The sequence below is a fragment of the Anomaloglossus baeobatrachus genome, chromosome 2, assembly GCF_048569485.1.
Source record: "Anomaloglossus baeobatrachus isolate aAnoBae1 chromosome 2, aAnoBae1.hap1, whole genome shotgun sequence".
Lineage (NCBI taxonomy): Eukaryota > Metazoa > Chordata > Amphibia > Anura > Aromobatidae > Anomaloglossus > Anomaloglossus baeobatrachus.
Genome location: NC_134354.1, coordinates 347093664 through 347112225, shown reverse-complemented (window position 1 = coordinate 347112225; position 18562 = coordinate 347093664). Strand labels below are relative to the sequence as shown.

At 46.4% G+C, this 18562-nt stretch overlaps 1 protein-coding gene across 3 annotated transcripts in view; it reads left to right on the top strand.

Annotated features, from left to right (window-relative positions):
• Window positions 1-18562, top strand: part of FIRRM (FIGNL1 interacting regulator of recombination and mitosis) — a 229243-nt gene that overhangs the window by 167368 nt on the left and 43313 nt on the right. For all 3 annotated transcript variants that reach the window (XM_075335974.1, XM_075335975.1, XM_075335976.1), the window contains one exon: window positions 2-91. In XM_075335974.1, coding sequence (XP_075192089.1) covers window positions 2-91 — 90 coding nt within the window. The remainder of the gene's footprint in view (window position 1; window positions 92-18562) is intronic.

Genomic DNA, 18562 nt, shown 5'->3' with positions numbered 1-18562 from the left:
GGTAAAATCAAGCCCTAGCCATTCTGACCAACTTGCTCACCTAACCCTCTTGCTGAGGCGTTTGCTCTTTTTAATGGATGCTGATAACCAGGTATGTAATTGTATCCATCCCACATAAAAAAAACTGTTCTGATTTGACAATTGTGAATAATGGTCTAAGAGGAACATCACAAAAATATTCATATTAAAGGTGTTGTCAAAGCTTGAGGTTAAAGTCTGTTGTCACTGTGTGTGACAGCAGACCTGAGGATTCACACTGCGCGCTATCAGGATTTTCTGGTGCAGAGAGCGGGCACGTGACCACAAATTTACAAATTGCATATATGTAGTCACATGTCCAGTCTGCCCTAAGTGCCACTATTAATACATTTGCAGCATTTAGGAGGAGGCTGTTTCTTCGCTCACGATTGTAACTTCAAAGATGTAATCATGGGCTGACGATCAGTGTTATTGCAACCAGAGTCAAATAATAACCATCAGTTATGCTAATTACGGCTACCTATTAGACTATGCTAAGAGCATTGTCTAAAAGGCGTTTTGGCAGTGTAACACTACACCTGAATGCAAAATATGAAAAGAAATAAAGAATGGAAAAAATCCCCAAAAATATTAGAGCAATAAATTTGTATATTTGTGTAAAAACAAAAAAAGTACACATATTTGGTATCGCTGCATCCAGAATAACGTGATCTATAAAACAGTCACACTATTTAACCCATACAGTGAACACTGTAAAAAAAAGTCTTTTCATCATACAGCCGACAGGAAAATGGAATAAAATGCAATCGAACAGTCGCATGGAAATCAAAATTATAATCCTGTCCCACAAAAAACAAGCCCACATATAGCTTTGTCAGTGAAAACATAACAAAGTTATAGCTGTCTGAATAACACCATGCAAAAAAAATCTTCCCTATAACATTGATTTTATTGTGTAAAGGGTGCTTTACACGCTGCGATATCGCTAACGATTTATCGTCGGGGTCACGGTGTTTGTGATGCACATCCGGTGTCGTTAGCGACATCGCAGCCTGTAACACGTACAAGCGACCTTCAACGATCGCAAAAGTGGTAAAAATCTTTAGTTTTGGAGAGGTCGTCCAAACACCAAATATCGTTGTCTGGTGAGTAACAAGGTTGTTTGTCGTTTCTGCAGCAGCACACATCGCTGTGTGTGACACCGCAGGAACGAGGTAACTCACTGTACCCGCGTCCCCCTGGCAATGAGGAAGGAAGGAGGTGTGCGGGATGTTCGGCCCGCTCATCTCTGCCCCTCCTCTACTATTGGGCGGCCGCTTAGTGACGTCGCTATGACGCCGAACGAACCGCCCCGAACCGCCCCCTTAGAAAGGAGGCGGTTCACTGGTCAAAGCGACGTCGCTAGGCAGGTAAGTGCGTGTGATGGATGTAAGCAATGTTGTGCGACACGGGCCGCAATTTGCCCGTGACACACAACCGATGGGGACGGGTACGCTCGCTAGCAATATCGATACCGATATCGCAGTGTGTAAAGTGGCCTTTAGAGCAGCAAAACATAAAAAATGTATAAATATGGTATCACTGTAATCAATACTGATACGAAAAATAAAGCTATCCTATCACTTTTACTACACAGTGAACGACTTAAAAAAACAATTCCTGAATTGCTGTTTCTTCATTTTTGCCTCTCAAAAAGCAAAATAGAAGATATATACACCCCAAAATGGTTTCAATAAAACGTCATCCCGTAAAGAACAAGCCCTCACATGACTGTCGGCAGAAAGATGAAGCTAACTATAGCCTTCTAAATATGGTGATGCAAAAAACCCCTTTATTTTGTTTAAAAAAAAAAGGGGGGGGCTTTAGCGTGATAGGCAAATGAAATGTCTGGCGCTGAGGAAAGATAGGGTTCAGCCAGGTAAATTTCCAAATTTTTATTTCACGCTTGGTGTTTCAGTTAAAAAATATTGAATGGTGTGATAGTATACAAACATAAAGCCGTCTTACCACTTATGACGCATGGTAATGTACAGGAGTTAGGAAATGTGTGGCTCAATCTGCGCTGCTGTAGATAGATAAAAACTCCAACGGTAAATGAAAGGTGCTTTGTTCTTTATTCAGTGCATTTCAAAGTGAAACCCCACTTCTTTTTAGGACAGGCACCCAATTGAATTGGCTGCCTGTCCTGAAGAAGACGTGGGGGTTTCACTTCAAAACGCATTGAATAAAGCACCTTTCCTCTACTGCTGGAGTTTATATCTATCTACAGTAGCGCAGATTGATCCACACACCTCCTGGTTCCTGTATATTTCCTTTCTGCCTTAGGGCTTGTGGACGGTGCGGCAGCTGTATACTGCTTTCATACTGATTGTTGGTGACACAGCCCTACAAGCTGAGCGTTTCCACAAAGTTATTTTGTTCATTTGTTGGATAAGAGCCTATTATGCTTGTTTTGTCCACAGCTTTGTTTTTAATTCCGCAAGGTGAATGACAAGAAATAAATACAACTAATTGTTGAACTGCTGTTGATTTGTTCATTCTGCCTTCCAAAGATCACAGCAAGGCTCGGCTCACATTTATCCTGTGCTGAGCGCTTACACTGTGGATTACATGTAAATCTCTAAAAACTTGATTCAGATAAAATTCCCAGCTGAAAATTCACTGTAATAAGACTAATGGAGTCACTTTGAACATCCATCCAGCGGTGTGCATCTTTTTACATGTCTTTTTAGGAGTGCACAGTCAACAACAGTTTTGTGCATCTTTAAAACAAAAAGGACACCACTGAACAGGTGCCAAACCGAGTCTACTGTAGAGTATCTCTGCTGCCTCATTATAATGAATGGATCCAACTGGTGTCTCATCTGAATCACGTTTTTTGGAGATGATTATGGAAACCTTGATGTAAATGCTCAGCATAGAGCACAGGATACTGTAAATGTGATCTGATCCAAAATGTTCTGTACCCCATATTGCCATCAATAGCATTCAACTCAACCCAAAAAAAACCAAGTCACCAAACAGGTCTGTCTCTTAATGGAAATGTAGGATGCTTCCGCGTTACTGATAGCACAAATGCTCTGAAAACGTGCTGTGGCTTCCCCCAAAAAATATCCAGCAGAATTTCTGTTCGCACATCCAAATACGTCCTTCGCTTCTGAGCACCACACTATGTCTAAACCACAGTTAGTGTCGACATGTTTGCCATTACTATATTGAGGAGACCTACTTAATTTACAGGGTGCTTGTCTCTAGAAGCACAAGATGGGCACAATATCATGGACACTACAATATATTGGGCACTACAATGGGAGATTTGCCACGTCTAATTTTTAAACATTCACTGTGTTTAACTCCATGGATGTTTTCCAGAGACTAAAGCGGGCTTTACACGCTACGACATCGCTAGCATTTGCTGCCGATGTCTAGCGCAATAGCACCCGCCCCCGTCATACGGCCGATATGTGGTGATCGCTGCCGTAGCTATGGCAGCGTCACACGCACATACCTACTCTGCAACGTCGCTCTGGCTGGCGATCTGTCTCCTTTCTAAGGGGGTGAGTCGTGCGGCGTCACAGCGACGTCACACGGCAGCCATCCAATAGAAGTGGAGGGGCGGAGATGAGCGGGACGTAACATCCCGCCCACCTCCTTCCTTCCGCATTGCCGGTGGAGGCATGTAAGGAGATGTTTGTCGCTCCTGCGGTGTCACACACAGCGATGTGTGCTGCTGCAGGAACGACAAACAACATCGCTAATAAGCAGAAAACGATTTTTTATTTCAGGACGACCTCTCCGCGGCAAACGATTTTGCCCTGTTTTGCGATCATTTAAGATCGCTCTTAAGTGTTACACGCTACGATCTCGTTAATGACGTCGGATGTGCGTCACAAACACCGTGACCCCAACGATAATTCATTAACGATATCGTAGCGTGTAAAGTCCCCTTAAGCCTTAATTACACTTATAGATGAATTCCCTGATCCCAATTCCCTGTATTCTTGTGTGGCCAAACAGTCCTGTACAGTCACATGTGCGGTATTGCTGCGTTCAGTAGACATTGCGTAACACATTATGGGTCCTTCTTTACCTATTCCCCTTGTGAAAATTGGAAATCTAGGGCTAAAACAACATTTTAGTGGTTAAAATGTATTTTACTTCACTACCCAGTAGACTAACATTTTTTTAAACACCTGTGTTGTCAATATGCTGATTGCACCCCTACATACATTTATTCAGGGTTGTATTTTGTAAAATGGGGTCACTTGGGGATTTCTGCTGTTCTGGCACCTCAGGGGCTCTGCCAATGTGACATGGCACCTGCAAACCATTCAATCAAAATCTGAACTCAAATATGGCACTGCTTCCCTTATCAGCTATGCACTGTACCTCACAAGTAATTCCTGATAACATGAAGGGTATTGGTGCACTCAGGAAAAATTGCACAACAACCCATGTGATTCATTTTTTTCTTATTCGCCCTTATAAAAATTAAAAACTTAGGTTGAAAACAATATTTTAGGGAAAAAAATTTAATTCTTTGTTCATCGTTTAGTGGTATAAAATTATTTGGCATACCTGTGGTCTCAATATGCTCACTGGACCTCTAGATGAATTCATTGAGCGGTGTAGTTTGCATAATGGGGTCATTTATGGGGGGGGGGTCTACTTTAACGTCATGTCGCGAACTCTGAACTCCAATATGGCGCTCCTTCCCTTCTTCATTTTGCACTATGCCTCAAAAGTAGTTTTCAACCACATATGGGATATTGGCCAACTCAGGTGAAAATGTACATTTTTTTACACAGTTTCTCCTATTACCCTTTTTAAAAATTAAAATATTGTGGCCAAAGCAACTTTTAGTGTAAAAAATGGTGTGTTTTATTTTACAGCCTGCAATCGCCTGAAAGATAAAATTTATCACATCCCTAGATGAATTCCTTGAGGTCTGGTTTCCAGAATGGGTTCACATGTGGGGGCTTTCTGCTCGTTTTTGTATGACGGGGATCTTCAAAGGTGACATGGTGATCACAATCTATTCCAACCACAATAGCTCTCCATAATTCAAATGGCACTCCTTCCCGTCCGAGCCCTGCCATACATCCAACCAGAAATTTTCCACCACATATTGGGTAGCAGCCTACTCATGAGAAATTGCATAACAAATTGTATGGTGCATTTTCTCCTGATAACCTTGCAAAAAATGAAAAAAATGTTGTTAAAGCAACATTTTTGTAGTAAAAATGTATTCATTCGTTTTCACAGCTCATTGTTATAAAATTCTGTAAAGCACCTGTGGGTTCAAGGTATTCACCACACCTCTAGATAAATTTCTTAAGGGCTAGAGTTTCCAAAATGGGTCCACCGGTGGGGGGTTTCCACAATTTAGGCACATGACCGGTTCTGCAAACGCTACCCAGTGTCTATCTATTCAAGCCTTTTTTGTGCTCCAATAATCAAATGGTGCTCTGTCCTTTCCAAGTCTTGACATGCGCTCAAATGTTAGTTTTCTGGCACATGGTGTATCAGTGTACTCAGGAGAAATTGCACAACAAATTTTATGTTCCATTTTCTCCTGTTTCCATTGAGAAAATAAAAAAAAAATGGTGCTATAACAACATTGTTGTGGGAAAAGGTAAAAGTTTTGTTTTTCCTTGCACATAGCTTTAATATTCTTTTTCAATGTGATTTTGAGCACTTTGAGGGGTGCAGTCATTAAAACGCACTTTCTTTTTCGCTCTATTGGGAGACCCAGACAATTGGGTGTATAGGCTATGCCTCCGGAGGCCGCACAAAGTACTACACTTAAAAGTGTTAGGCCCCTCCCCTTCTGCCAATACACCCCCCGTGCTCCCACGGCCGCTCAGTTTTTTGCTTTGTGCGAAGGAGGTCAGACACGCACAGCACAGCTCCACAGATTAGTTAGCAGCAGCTGCTGACTAGGTCGGATGGAAGAAAAGTGGGCCCATATAGGGCCCCCCAGCATGCTCCCTTCTCACCCCACTTTTGTCGGCGGTGTTGTTAAGGTTGAGGTATCCATTGCGGGTACGGCGGCTGGAGCCCACATGCTGTTTTTCCTTCCCCATCCCCCTTAGGGCTCTGGGTGAAGTGGGATCTTATCGGTCTCCAGGCACTGAGACCGGGCTTCATCCACAACTCCTGTGGAGCCTGATGGATAGGAGCCGATACCGTTCAGGGACATGGCCCTGCATCTTAAAGGTACTCTGTATCCCTATGGGGACCGCGCACGGCATCACCTCAGCTTTGCTGGGTGTGCTAGTGCACCGGGGACCGCGGCGCTGACCGGGTCTATATGTGCCATTACACACTCAGCGTCGCTGAGTGTGTTTATATGTAAGGGCTACCGCACTGACCGCCGTTGCCACGGGACACTGCGGCACGGCTGGGACTTGTAGTTCGCCGGGGACTTTCACGCGACCGCGCTTTTACGGCGGCCGCGTTTATTACTACAGTCCCCGGCTTCATTGCGGCCTAGTTTCCCTTTTTTTCTCCCGCCCTCAGCCCTGACAGGCAGGGGAAGGGCGGGACGCTGCACGGAGCGAGCAGCAATGAGGGCTGGAGTATGATTTACATGCTCCACTCCCCTCACTGTACACAGTATGAGCGCCCGTTTCGCGCTCTTTCTAGGCCACGCCCACAGCTTCCTCAGCTCGTCAGGACGCCGCAGCCATTCCTGTCAGCTCCACCGACGCTGCAGAGAGGGACATATTCATGGGAGACCCAGACACGGTCTCTGGTGGCCTCACAACCGCTTAGGCGGCTGGTAAACAGCACATGTGGTGCTAGCCCCATGGTGCTGTATTGTATGGGTACATTATTTGTGTACTGTATATAATTTACACTGTATGAGCACAGTTCTTTCTGGCTATATACCCTATTGTGTTACTCAGGGAAAACTATAGCATGGCGCCCATAAAAGGCAGGGGTGCCAAAACACAGGCTTATTATGTTGCCTGCGCCGCATGTAAGACCCAGCTACAGGCAGGTTCCACTGACCCTCATTGTGTACAGTGTTCGACCCCTGTGACACTTCCTCAGCCGGATCCTCTGCTAAGAGGGGCCCAGGGGGAGCCACCTGTTGACACTGTCCAGGTGACGGGGACTGAGTTTGCAGCCTTTAAGGATCAACTCTCTGAGACTATGGCTAAGATACTAGAAGCCTTGCAGTCCAGACCGGTATCTCAGCAAAGGGACTCTGTTGAATCATTGTTCCCTGACCCCCCTCAGTTGGACCAACAATGTCCTCACGGGGTATCTCATACATCCCAGACGGAGGGTTCGGACTTAGAACCTAGCCCCAGATCGTCTAAGCGAGCCCGCTTAGAATTTCCCTCGACATCATATTGTTTAGGGTCTCAGCGGGGGGATTCTCTGGTTGATGATGCGGAAACAGCTGATCAGGATTCTGATCCTGGGAGCGCTCTCAATCTTAATTCTCCAGACGGGGACGCCATAGTGAATGATCTTATTGCATCCATTCATCAGTTGCTGGATATTCTTCCCTCAGCCCCTCCGGCGGAGGAGTCTGATTCTCAGCAGGAGAAATTTCGCTTCAGGTTCCCCAAGCGTACACAGAGTATGTTTCTAGACCACTCTGATTTCAGAGAGGCAACCCAGAATCACCATGCTTGTCCGGATAAGCGTTTCTCTAAGCGCCTTAAGGATACACGTTATCCTTTTCCCCCGGAAGTGGTTAAAGGTTGGATTCAATGTCCCAAAGTGGATCCTCCAATCTCCAGACTGGCGGCTAGATCCATACTTGCAGTGGAAGATGGGGCCTCGCTTAAAGATGCCACTGACAGGCAGATGGAGCTCTGGATGAAATCCATCTATGAAGCTATCGGAGCTTCTTTTGCCCCAGCATTCGCAGCCGTATGGGCGCTACAAGCTATATCAGCAGGTCAAGCGAAAATTGAAGCGGCCGCGCCACAAGTGGCTTCCATTACCTCCCAGACCTCGGCAATTGCGTCTTACGCTATGAATGCTGTCCTGGACTCTGTGAGCCGTACGGCAGTTGCGACCGCCAATTCGGTAGTAGTCCGCAGGGCCTTGTGGCTACGGGAGTGGAAGGCAGATTCCGCTTCCAAAAAAGCGTTTAACCGGTTTGCCAATTTCTGGCGACAGGCTCTTTGGCGAGCGCCTGGATGAAATCATCAAACAATCCAAGGGAAAGGATACATCCTTACCCCAGCCCAAGCAGAACCTCTCCCAACAGAGGAGAGGGCAGTCGAGGTTTCGGTCCTTTCGGGGCGCGGGCAGGTCCCAATTCTCCTCGTCCAAAAGGTCTCAGAAAGAACAAAGGAACTCTGATGCATGGCGGTCTAAGTCACGTCCTAAAAAGGCCATTGGGAGCACCGCTAACAAAGCGGCTGCCTCATGACTTCTACCTCCTCTAGTAGCATCCTCGGTCGGTGGCAGGCTCTCCCGCTTTTGCGACACCTGGCTGCCACAAATAAAAGACCGCTGGGTGAGAGACATTCTGTCTCACGGTTACAAGATAGAGTTCATCTCTCGTCCCCCGACTCGATTCTTCAGGTCTTCTCCGCCTCCCGAGAGAGCCGAGGCTCTTCTGCAGGCGCTGGGCACTCTGAAGGCAGAAGGAGTGGTGGTCCCTGTTCCTCTTCATCACCTTCGCTCCGTCATCGCCTCAATGTCCCAAGGAGATTTCCTTGCATCGATCGATATCAAAGATGCTTATCTCCACGTTCCGATTGCCCCAGAGCACCAGCGCTTCTTGCGCTTCGCCATAGGAAACGAACACCTGCAGTTCGTGGCACTGCCATTCGGCCTGGCAACAGCCCCACGGGTTTTCACGAAGGTTATGGCTACTGTAGTAGCGGTCCTCCATTCTCAGGGTCACTCGGTGATCCTGTACTTGGACGATCTGTTGATCAAGGCACCCTCTCTAGAGGCATGCCAACACAGCCTCGACGCTACCCTGGAGACTCTCCAGAGTTTCGGGTGGATCATCAATTTTCCAAAGTCAAATCTGACACCGGCCCAATCGCTCACATACCTTGGCATGGAGTTTCATACCCTCTCAGCGATAGTGAAGCTTCCGCTGATCAAGCAGCGGTCACTACAGACAGGGGTACAATCTCTCCTTCAAGGCCAGTCACACCCCTTGAGGCGCCTCATGCACTTCCTGGGGAAGATGGTGGCAGCAATGGAAGCAGTCCCTTTCGCGCAGTTTCACCTGCGTCCTCTTCAATGGGACATCCTACGCAAATGGGACAGGAAGCCGACGTCCCTCGACAGGACCGTCTCCCTCTCTCAGGCGACCAAAGCTTCCCTTCGGTGGTGGCTTCTTCCCACTTCATTGTCGAAGGGGAAATCCTTCCTACCCCCATCCTGGGAAGTAGTCACGACGGACGCAAGTCTGTCAGGGTGGGGAGCGGTTTTTTCTCCACCACAGGACTCAGGGTACGTGGACCCGGCAAGAGTCCTCGCTTCAGATCAATGTTCTGGAAATTCGGGCAGTGTATCTTGCCCTGAAAGCGTTCCAGCAGTGGCTGGAAGGCAAGCAGATCCGAATTCAGTCGGACAATTCTACAGCGGTGGCATACATCAACCACCAAGGCAGCACACGCAGTCGACAAGCCTTCCAGGAAGTCCGGCGGATTTTGATGTGGGTGGAAGCCACGGCCTCCACCATATCCGCAGTTCACATCCCAGGCGTGGAAAACTGGGAAGCAGATTATCTCAGTCGCCAGGGCATGGACGCAGGGGAATGGTCCCTTCACCCGGACGTGTTTCAGGAGATCTGTTGCCGCTGGGGGGTGCCGGACGTCGACCTCATGGCGTCCCGGCACAACAACAAGGTACCAACGTTCATGGCACGGTCTCAAGATCCCAGAGCTCTGGCGGCAGACGCCTTAGTTCAGGATTGGTCGCAGTTTCAGCTCCCTTATGTGTTTCCTCCGCTGGCACTGTTGCCCAGAGTGTTACGCAAGATCAGGGCCGACTGCCGCCGCGCCATCCTCGTCGCTCCAGACTGGCTGAGGAGGTCGTGGTACCCGGATCTGTGGCATCTCACGGTCGGCCAACCGTGGGCACTACCAGACCGACCAGACTTGCTGTCTCAAGGGCCGTTTTTCCATCTGAATTCTGCGGCCCTCAACCTGACTGTGTGGCCATTGAGTCCTGGATCCTAGCGTCTTCAGGGTTATCTCAAGAAGTCATTGCCACTATGAGACAGGCTAGGAAACCAACGTCCGCCAAGATTTATCACAGGACGTGGAAAATTTTCCTGTCGTGGTGCTCTGCTCAGGGTTTTTCTCCCTGGCCATTTGCATTACCTACTTTTCTGTCCTTCCTTCAATCTGGACGGGAAAAGGGTTTGTCGCTCGGTTCCCTTAAGGGACAAGTTTCAGCGCTCTCTGTGTTTTTCCAGAAGCGCCTAGCTAGACTTCCACAGGTACGCACGTTCCTGCAGGGTGTTTGTCACATCGTTCCACCTTACAAGCGGCCGTTAGAACCCTGGGATCTAAACAGGGTGCTGATGGTTCTTCAGAAACCACCATTCGAGCCAATGAGAGATATTTCTCTCTCACGCCTTTCGCAGAAAGTGGTTTTTCTAGTAGCAGTCACTTCACTTCGGAGAGTGTCTGAGCTAGCAGCGTTGTCGTGCAAAGCCCCTTTTCTGGTTTTTCACCAGGACAAGGTGGTTCTACGTCCGGTTCCGGAGTTTCTCCCTAAGGTGGTATCCCCCTTTCATCTCAATCAGGATATTTCCTTACCCTCTATTTATCCTCATCCAGTTCACCAAGGTGAAAAGGATTTGCACTTGTTAGATCTGGTGAGAGCACTCAGACTCTACATTTCTCGTACGGCGCCCCTGCGCCGCTCGGATGCACTCTTTGTCCTTGTCGCTGGCCAGCGTAAAGGGTCACAGGCTTCCAAATCAACCCTGGCTCGGTGGATCAAGGAGCCAATTATCGAAGCTTACCGTTCGGCTGGGCTTCCGGTTCCCTCAGGGCTGAAGGCCCATTCTACCAGAGCCGTGGGAGCGTCCTGGGCTTTGAGGCACCAGGCTGCGGCTCAACAGGTGTGTCAGGCGGCTACCTGGTCGAGCCTGCACACTTTCACGAAGCACTATCAGGTGCATACCTATGCTGCGGCGGATGCCAGCCTAGGTGGACGAGTCCTTCAGGCGGCGGTTGCCCACCTGTAGGAAAGGGCTGTTTTACGGCTCTCTTACGAGGTATTATTTTACCCACCCAGGGACTGCTTTTGGACGTCCCAATTGTCTGGGTCTCCCAATAGAGCGAAAAAGAAGAAGGGAATTTTGTTTACTTACCATAAATTCCTTTTCTTCTAGCTCTAATTGGGAGACCCAGCACCCGCCCCTGTTTTTTTGTGTACACATGTTGTTCATGTTGAATGGTTTCAGTTCTCCGAGTTTCCTTCGGATTGAAGTTAAACCAGTTTATAATTATTTTTTCCTCCTTCTTGCTTTTGCACCAAAACTGAGCAGCCCGTGGGAGCACGGGGGGTGTATTGGCAGAAGGGGAGGGGCCTAACACTTTTAAGTGTAGTACTTTGTGCGGCCTCTGGAGGCATAGCCTATACACCCAATTGTCTGGGTCTCCCAATTAGAGCTAGAAGAAAAGGAATTTACGGTAAGTAAACAAAATTCCCTTCTTTTGGAATTTTCTGTCACATACAGTGCTGGCCAAAAGTATTGGCACCCCTGCAATTCTGTCAGATAATACTCAGTTTCTTCTTGAAAATGATTTCAATCACAAATTCTTTGGTATTATTATCTTCATTTAATTTGTCTTCAATGAAAAAAAAAATTGTCATAATGCCAAATTGGATATAATTCCACACCAAACATAAAAAAGGGGGTGGACAAAAGTATTGGCACTGTTTGAAAAATCATGTGATGCTTCTCTAATTTGTGTAATTAACAGCACCTGTAACTTACCTGTGGCACCTAACAGGTGTTGGCAATAACTAAATCACACTTGCAGCCAGTTGACATGGATTAAAGTTGACTCAACGTCTGTCCTGTGTACTTGTGTGTACCACATTGAGCATGGAGAAAAGAAAGAAGACCAAAGAACTGTCTGAGGACTTGAGAATCCAAATTGTGAGGAAGCATGAGCAATCTCAAGGCTACAAGTCCATCTCCAAAGACCTGAACGTTCCTGTGTCTACGGTGTGCAGTGTCATCAAGACGTTTAAAGCCCATGGCACTGTGGCTAACCTCCCTTGATGTGGAAGGAAAAGAAAAATTGACGAGAGATTTCAACGCAAGATTGTGCGGATGGTGGATAAAGAACCTCGAATAACATCCAAACAATTTGGGATGTATTCCACCTGTCTAGTTTTTGGCGATTGGCGACTGTTCACATTCAGTCATCAGGCCCTGTCCACAGGCTATTTACTTCATGCAGCATTTGCTTGGACCTGTCCCGCCCACAGCCATGATTCAGTCATGGGTACAGGATTGAAATAGACCAGTGAGTGCTGCTAAGAGCAGTTCTACTATTTCACATGTGAGGCCGTTTTGGCACATTTTATAAAAATATTTTAGTGTTAGGACTGCCCCAAATGAGATTTGCCGTGGAGTGGCGGGGTGGCTCAAGAAATTGCAATTTTTTGCCAAAAATCTCAAATTTATAATAAGTACAGTTGGAATTTTTAGTGCTTTAGTGCACATTTAGTGCTAGCTTTTTTGTTTTTTCTTAACTAAATCACACTTGCAGCCAGTTGACATGGATTAAAGTTGACTCAACCTCTGTCCTGTGTCCTTGTGTGTACCACATTGAGCATGGAGAAAAGAAAGAAGACCAAAGAACTGTCTGAGGACTTGAGAATCCAAATTGTGAGGAAGCATGAGCAATCTCAAGGCTACAAGTCCATCTCCAAAGACCTGAAAGTTCCTGTGTCTACGGTGCGCAGTGTCATCAAGAAGTTTAAAGCCCATGGCACTGTGGCTAACCTCCCTTGATGTGGAAGGAAAAGAAAAATTGACGAGAGATTTCAACGCAAGATTGTGCGGATGGTGGATAAAGAACCTCGACTAACATCCAAACAAGTTCAAGCTGCCCTGCAGTCCGAGGGCAGTATCAACCTGTACTATCTGTCGGCGTCTGAATGAAAAGGGACTGTATGGTAGGATACCGAGGAAGACCCCACTTCTTACCCCGAGACATAAAAAAGCCAGGCTGGAGTTTGCCAAAACTTACCTGAGAAAGCCAAAAACATTTTGGAAGAATGTTCTCTGGTCAGATGAGACAAAAGTAGAGCTTTTTGGGAAAAGCCATCAACATAGAGTTTACAGGAAAAAAAAGAGGCATTCAAAGAAAAGAACACGGTCCCTACAGTCAAACATGGCGGAGGTTCCCTGATGTTTTGGGGTTGCTTTGCTGCCTATGGCACTGGACAGCTTGACCGTGTGCATGGCATTATGAAGTCTGAAGACTACCAACAAATTTTGCAGCATAATGTAGGGCCCAGTGTGAGAAAGCTAGGTCTTCCTCAGAGGTCATGGGTCTTCCAGCAGGACAATGACTCAAAACACACTTCAAAAAGCACTAGAAAATGGTTTGATAGAAAGCACTGGAGACTACTAAAGTGGCCAGCAATGAGTCCAGACCTGAATCCTATAGAACACCTGTGGAGAGATCTCAAAATGGCAGTTTGGAGAAGGCACCCTTCAAATCTCAGGGACCTGGAGCAGTTTGCCAAAGAAGAATGGTCTTAAATTCCAGCAGAGCCTTGTAAGAAACTCATTGATGGCTACCGGAAGCGGTTGTTCGCAGTTATTTTAGCTAAAGGTTCTGCAACCAAGTATTATGCTAAGGGTGCCAATACTTTTTTTGGAGTTTTGTGTGAAATGATCAATGATTCGATTTTTGTTTCATTCTTTTTGTGTTTTTTCATTGCAAGCAAAATAAATGAAGATAATAATACCAAAGAATTTGTGATTGCAATCATTTTCAAGAAGAAACTGAGAATTATCTGACAGAATTGCAGGGGTGCCAATACTTTTGGCCAGCATTGTAGGCCTCTCACAGTCCTTTCAAATGTGATATGGTTCCTAAATAAAATTGGTTTTGTTAATTTAGTTGGAGAAATGAAAGATTGCTAATAATCTTTTAACCCTTCTAACGTCGTAACAAAAATGATGTAAAGTATACATGTGGTAGATGTTATTTATTAACGATTTTGTATGATAAAATTACAGTTGGAAACAGAAGTTTACATACACTTTCAGTGCCAGACTGGAGTGTCTGGGGCCCACCAGAGAAATTGATTCCAGGGTCCACCCTACAGTGATATGCAAATACCTGTTAGCGGTTATCCCCATTATAGTGGAGCACTGACTGTAAAGCACAGGCGGCTCCTGCATATCTCCTGTGCACCATAACCGATGTACAATTACAGTAGTTTGCAGTAAGAGGGATCTTTGATGTAAACAAGTTATCACCGATCCACAGGTTAGGTAGGTGATCCCTTATTGAATTAATGGATCAGGGGATGAGTTGGACATCAGCTCCACTTTCAAGGGGATAAAAGTTGCACGATCGGTGCTGGTCCCAGCAATCTGTCCCCACTGATGAATAAGTTATCACTTATCCTTAGGCCACGTTCACACGTTCAGTATTTGGTCAGTATGTTACATCAGTATTTCAAAGCCAAAACTCGGAGTGGGTTAAAAATGTAGAGGTTTTTCTATTAGACTTTTCCTTTGATTTTACCACTTGATTTTACCATGCGATACTTAGCATATTTGCTACAGTGTAATAGTCACAGGACAGGGAGGGGTTAAACATTCAAGTATTTAATCTCTACTGGAAATAATCTTCCCTTTATGATAGAGAGAAAAATGTCCTCCAGACACAACACAATCCACTCTACCAAGACCAATAATACCACATACAAGGGAGAAATACCACCACACTGTGATTAATAACATATTACCATCACATAGTAATCAAATACAACCACATACAAGAGAGAAATACCACCACACCATATTCAGACCACATAGTGATCGAATATTACCACATTCAAGGGAAAAATGCCTCAACACTATGACCAGACCATATAAATGACCAAATAATACCACATACAACAGAGAAATACCACCACACTGTGACAAGACCACATATTACCACCACACAGTGCCCGAATAATACTACAATAATGAATAAAAAAACACAATATTAATAACACTAATATTATCATCAGTGCCATTATACACAGGAGCTCTGTATATAGTGTCAGTGTACAGGTAATACAGTGATCATCAGTGACATTAATTAGTGACATTAAACACAGGAGCTCTGTATATGGTGTGTGTGTGTGTGTGTGTGTGTGTGTGTGTATACATGTCATACACTGATTTATCAGTGAAGTCTCTAGCTGAACTTATTTATCTTCGCTTTTCCTCTTCATTCGGCGCTGACCGCCATCACTTCTTCCTGCTATGACGCGACTGCAGAAAATAACAGTCACCTATCGCTGATCACTCCCAGAGCACATGCCTCACTTTTCCCTCAATTTCTACACCACGTCACACTTTTTTTCCCCCATGGAAGACAATATCCTCAACATTAAATTATATTACAGCAGTAATAATGTCCCCTAATGTGCCCATACAGTAATTATATTCACAATTTTCCACCATAAACCCATAATGTATCTTCCTCGTTCTGGACCCATATAGTAATCATATCTCACATCTTGGCTCCCTTTATTGAATAATATCCCCATCCTAGCCACCTTTATTTGATAAAGTCTCCATACTGAGCCCCTATGTTCCCTCAACTGATAGTTCATTCCTAAGGTGGGGAGACAGAAGCTGGTAGTGATGGGAGCCACAGACATCACCATGGGTGGCACACAGCACTGGGATGGTGGCACACAGTACTTGGGGTGTACACAGCAGCAGGAAGCTCACAGCAGTTGGTGGCAGGTACAACAGGGAGGCTCATAGCAGTGGGAGGCAGGTACAGCAGGGAGGCAGGAGGCTCACAGCAGCGGGAGGCAGGTACAGCAGGGCGGCAGGAGGGTCACAGCAGTGGAAGGCAGGAGGGTCACAGCAGTGGAAGGGAGGAGGCTCACAGCAGTGGAAGGTAGGAGGCTCACAGCTGGGGGAGGCTCACAGCTGGGGGAGGCTCACAGCTGGGGGAGGCTCACAGCTGGGGGAGGCTCACAGCTAGGGGAGGCTCACAGCTAGGGGAGGCTCACAGCAGGGGGATGCTCACAGCAGGGGGGAAGCTCACAGCAGGGGGAGGCAGGAGGTTCACTGCATCGGGAGGCAGGAGGCTCACAACAGCAGGAGGCTCACAGAAGTGGGAGGCAGGAGGCTCCGTGCAGGGGAGACAGAAGCGGTTATGTGGTGCCTGCACGTCTTCTTCTTCCGTGCGGCCCCCAGTGATGACGGATGTCGGTGCGGTGCTCAGGAGCGCCTCTGCCTCAGTCCTCGCACCGCACCGTTCAAATGTGTGCGCGCCTGAAAGACGCTCATCCATTTGAATATGAGAGGCGAAGTATGCAGGTCCTGCGCGCACCTCATTTTGTGCAGGCCTGATGACTCCTGCAGTCCAAGGACCTTTGGTGAGTCACATGACTGTGATGTCACCACAGGTCATTCTGCAACCGCACAGAATTTGTGCGATTACTGCAGTTTATGATTGAAAGGCTGGGGGCCCATCAGAGCATGAGGGCCCAGTCTGCCCGCTCTAACGCTGGACCTGAAAAACACCCCTGCGCAGCCTGCAGTAACAAGCCTGCGGTACCCTGCACAATATAAAGCATGGGGGCCCCAAGGGCCCACCAGAGGATTCTCCAGTGCTCTGGTGGGCCAGTCCGACACTTTACACTAGCTATAAATAATATATCTGCATGTTTTGCTCACTATCTGACATGAAATCAGAATAAACCTTTCCAGTTTTACGACAATTAGGAACCAAAATGTATTTATATTTGCCAAATGCCAGAATAATGAGAGAGAGAATGTTTTAAGGCATTTGTATTACTTTTGCAAAGTCAAAAGTTTACATACACTAAAGGCTGCTTTACACGCAGCGACATCGCTAGCGATGTCGCTAACGATCGCACCCGCCCCCCGTCGTTTGTGCTTCACGGGCAAATCGCTGCCCGTGGCGAACAATATCGTTGGCATGCGTTACGCGCACATACCTTACAAACGACGTCGCTGTGGCCGGCGAACAACCTCTTTTTTAAGGGGGCGGTTCGTGCGGCGTCACAGCAATGTCACACAGCAGGCCACCAATAGAAGCGGAGGGGCGGAGAGCAGCCGCATGAACGTCACTCCCTCCTTGTTGCCAGAGGACGCAGGAACGCTGTTGTTCATCATTCCCAGGGTGTCACATGTAGTGATGTGTGCTGCCTCAGGAACGACGAACAACCTGCGTCCCAAACGAGCAACGATATTTTGAAAATGAACGACGTGTCAGCAATCAACGATTTGGTGAGTATTTGGGATTTGGGAGTATTTGGGATTGTTAGCGGTCGCTCGTACGTGTCAAACGCAACAACGTCGCTAACGAGGCCGGATGTGCGTCACGAATTCCGTGACCCCAGCGATATCTCGTTAGCGATGTTGTGTGTAAAGCGGCCTTAAGAGTACTGTGCCTTTAAACAATATGAAACAGCCCATATGATGTCATATCTTTGGAAGCTTCTGATAGGTTTATTGGCAACATCTGAGTTAATTAGTGACACACCTGTGGATGTATTTTAATGCACACCTGAAACACACTGCTTCTTTGTGTAGCATCATTTGAAATTCAAAAGAAATCAGCCAAGATCTCAGTAAGAGAATTATGGACTTGCACAAGTCTGGTTCATCCTTGGGTGCAATTTCCAGATACCTGAAGCTGTCTCATTCATCTGGACAATCATTTATACGCTAGTACAAACAAGATGGGAATGTCCAGCCATCATACCGCTCAGATGAGTTGAGTTGTAACATAATAATAAATGTCTAAATAGTCAATTATACTCAAAATTATACATTTTTATCACAGACACAAAACACAATGCAAAAGATGCCTTAAAAACACTCAACGTGCAGGGCAGTGCGATTCTCTTACTCTCTCTTTCTTTCTCTCCCCCCTGTCTCCCTGTGTCAGTCTGCACTGCACCTCTCAGATTCTCTCTTTCTTTTTCTCTTTCTTTTTCTCTCTCTCTCTCATTCTCTTCTTTCTCTTCTCTTTCTCGCTATCTTCTCTCTCTCCTCTCTTTTCTCTCTTCTCTCCTCGCTCTCTTCTCTCTCGCTCTCTTCTCTTTCTCTCCTCTCTTTCTGCTCTCTTTTTGCTCTCTTCTCTCTCCCTCTTCTCTCTCTTTTCTCTCTCTTCTCTCTCTTTTCTCTCTTCTCTCTCTCTCTCTCTTTTCTCTCTCTCTTCTTTCCTTCTCTCTCTTCTCGCTCTCGTTTTTTGGTCCCCCAGTATGGATCTTGATATTTATTTAGTATCCATCCTACCCTTCAGGAAGGAAATTGATTCTGTGTACCAGAGATGAATGTGTTTTCATCAGACATGTGCATATCAACCCAAGAACAAAAGCAAAAGACCTTGTG